The sequence below is a fragment of the Limulus polyphemus genome, unplaced genomic scaffold (genome assembly GCF_000517525.1).
Source record: "Limulus polyphemus unplaced genomic scaffold, Limulus_polyphemus-2.1.2 Scaffold12414, whole genome shotgun sequence".
Taxonomy (NCBI): Eukaryota; Metazoa; Arthropoda; class Merostomata; order Xiphosura; family Limulidae; genus Limulus; species Limulus polyphemus.
Genome location: NW_013678024.1, coordinates 9,481 through 12,036, shown reverse-complemented (window position 1 = coordinate 12,036; position 2,556 = coordinate 9,481). Strand labels below are relative to the sequence as shown.

At 33.0% G+C, this 2,556-nt stretch overlaps 1 protein-coding gene across 1 annotated transcript in view; it reads right to left on the bottom strand.

The window, feature by feature from the left end:
* Positions 1-1,332: 1,332 nt before the first annotated feature.
* LOC111083958 (WAP, Kazal, immunoglobulin, Kunitz and NTR domain-containing protein 1-like) overlaps positions 1,333-2,556 on the bottom strand; it is a 10,511-nt gene continuing 9,287 nt past the window's right edge. The window contains exon 5 of the mRNA XM_022380715.1: positions 1,333-1,851. Within this exon, the coding sequence (XP_022236423.1) occupies positions 1,778-1,851 (74 nt within the window). The 3' untranslated portion in view covers positions 1,333-1,777. The remainder of the gene's footprint in view (positions 1,852-2,556) is intronic.

Genomic DNA, 2,556 nt, shown 5'->3' with positions numbered 1-2,556 from the left:
CAATAATTATTGACAAAAAATTACACGCTTACTAATCATTTCAGTGAAAACTAATCTCTATTTTTTTCTATTTTAAACATAAATATAAAATATTTAAGGGCAATAAAAGATCTGTTGGTCGATCTAAATTGTACCATCCACTAACTTTAAAATAAAACACGCAAAGTCAGCCTTTATCATTAAAATATTCATCTAGCTTACTCTTAAACTCACTCAAATTTTCTGCCTCCACAACATCCGAAGGCAACCTATTCCAAAGGCCAACCACCCTCTTAGAAAAATAAAACAGTCTTAGCTGAAGATGACTCCTACCCTGTTAAACTTTATATTTGTGTCCTTTAGTCCTACCATTCTCAACATTAAGTATGGAAAAAAGAGGATGTATCAATTCCCTTAACAATTTTAGATACCTCAATCAGATCCTCTCTAACTTTTCTTTTTAAAACAGAAAACAAGTCGAAAGATCTTAACGTATTCTTGTATGACAACATTTTCAGCCCAGATATAATTCTAGCATCCCTCTTCTGAATCCTTTTTAACTATTCAATGTACTTTATGAGGCTAGGAGTCCAAGACTGAACACAATACTCCAAATGTGGCCTAACCAGTGATCTATACAATGATGTATAACCACTTTAGGCTTGTATTCAATGTTTCTGTAGATACAACCTAAAATCCTATTAGGCCTGCCACTAGTAACAACACATCTCTTCAGGTCTGATTTTTACTTCGACTTTGTTTATATGATTGTCAACTTTATTATAAATAAACCGATTGTAAGAATATATCTGACAGTTTTATTTAGCAATAATTTATCCTAAGTTTAGTGAGCTACTCAGTTATTAAAAAATGAACATGATAATTAAACCAGATAATTTTGGAACCATGCCTAATTATAAATGATAAATGAGTGCTCAATAACTTAAAAACTGTTGCAGATTGGGAATGAGACTTTAACTGGAAATATAACGTATGACTATATTGGGCAAAGAGTGACATTCTCATACTTGCTTTCTTATAAACCTTTTTATTTTAAATTAATCGAGAAAACTCTTGACACCAATGACCATGCAGATTTACGAATATCGAATAAACCAAGTGAATTGGAGCACCTTCTAGGTGAGTGTGACGTAGTCGTCAATTTAAATTATTTTAAGATAGTAACAAGGGCTATCGACAAAGTCTCTGTATAAAAGAGAGCTTACTCATTCATAGGCTGAGGCCTAAAATCAACCAAGTTAATTCAGCTTAAAAATTGTGTTTGTCTCATAACTTTAAAAAGTATAAACACAAGAAAAAGAAAAAACAACAATAACATATTTTAGCGCCATCTATCATAAACATTTGCATTTATTTTTATATGACATAGTAGTTTTTAAACCACAATAAATATATACATATTTCAAAAGACACGAAAAACAAACTCAAAGTGAACTCAGTACTTGTTATTTGGTTATGTTTACCAAATATGTTCAATAATCCATAAAACTTAAACATTGTTGTGAATATGAATTAAGCCTTTTTTATTTGATTATTACACACTATGAGAACTAATTACAATATAAATACTACTACTACTAATAAAACAAACGTTAATTTTTATTGCTATTTCGAGTACTCCGAAATAGCCGTCGAATCACGTCAACAGACAGCAATCTGGTAAGACTGATCTCAGATCAGAGATACGTAATATTCAGTTTTTCAGCGATGTTGAAATCTGTAAAGTACCATCTTCGGTTGAATCTTGAAGCAGGATTGATGCAACAGGAAAAGTAATTCAGTTTAAAAGATCACCCAAAACGAAAACAATTAACAGCAAGGAAAGGATGACTCGAATTTCACTAAAGTTTTCTGAAAAAAAACAACCAACTCACGAAGTGAGTGAAACAATAAAACCAAAAATAAAAGATTTTCAATTAAATTTGTCTTATAAGGAAACGTTTTAACATGAAATTATTTCTGTCACCTTTGGTTCCTTTTTTGATGTTACTAGAGGGTTAGTGTTATATTCATTTGCGTAAGAAAGAAACAATTTATTTTATAAAGCTTCTTGGTATTAGGCACTATTCTATTTAAACTTAATTATGCTGTAACTATTTTCACATTTGAACACTATAAAATGTAGGTAGGGTTAGGGTACAAGTACATTGTCTACTTTGCACCGTGCAAGTCGGTCCAATGTTTTCCTAACTCAGAGAAGTGGTGCCAACATTCTCCTAACTGAGGGAAGTGGTGCCAACATTTTCCTGACTGAGGGAAGTGGTGACAACTTTCTAACTGAGGGAAGTGGTGACAAATTTCTAACTGAGGGAAGTGGTGCCAACATTCTTCTAACTGAGGAAAGTGGTGCCAACATTCTCCTAACTGAGGGAAGTGGTGCCAACGTTATCCTAACTGAAAAAAGTGGTGCCAACATTCTCCTAACTGAGGGAAGTGGTGACAACGTTCTCCTAACTGAAAAAAGTGGTGCCAACATTATCCTAACTGAGGGAAGTGGTGCCAACATTATCCTAACTGAGGGAAGTGGTGCCAACATTCTCCTAACTCAAGGATGTG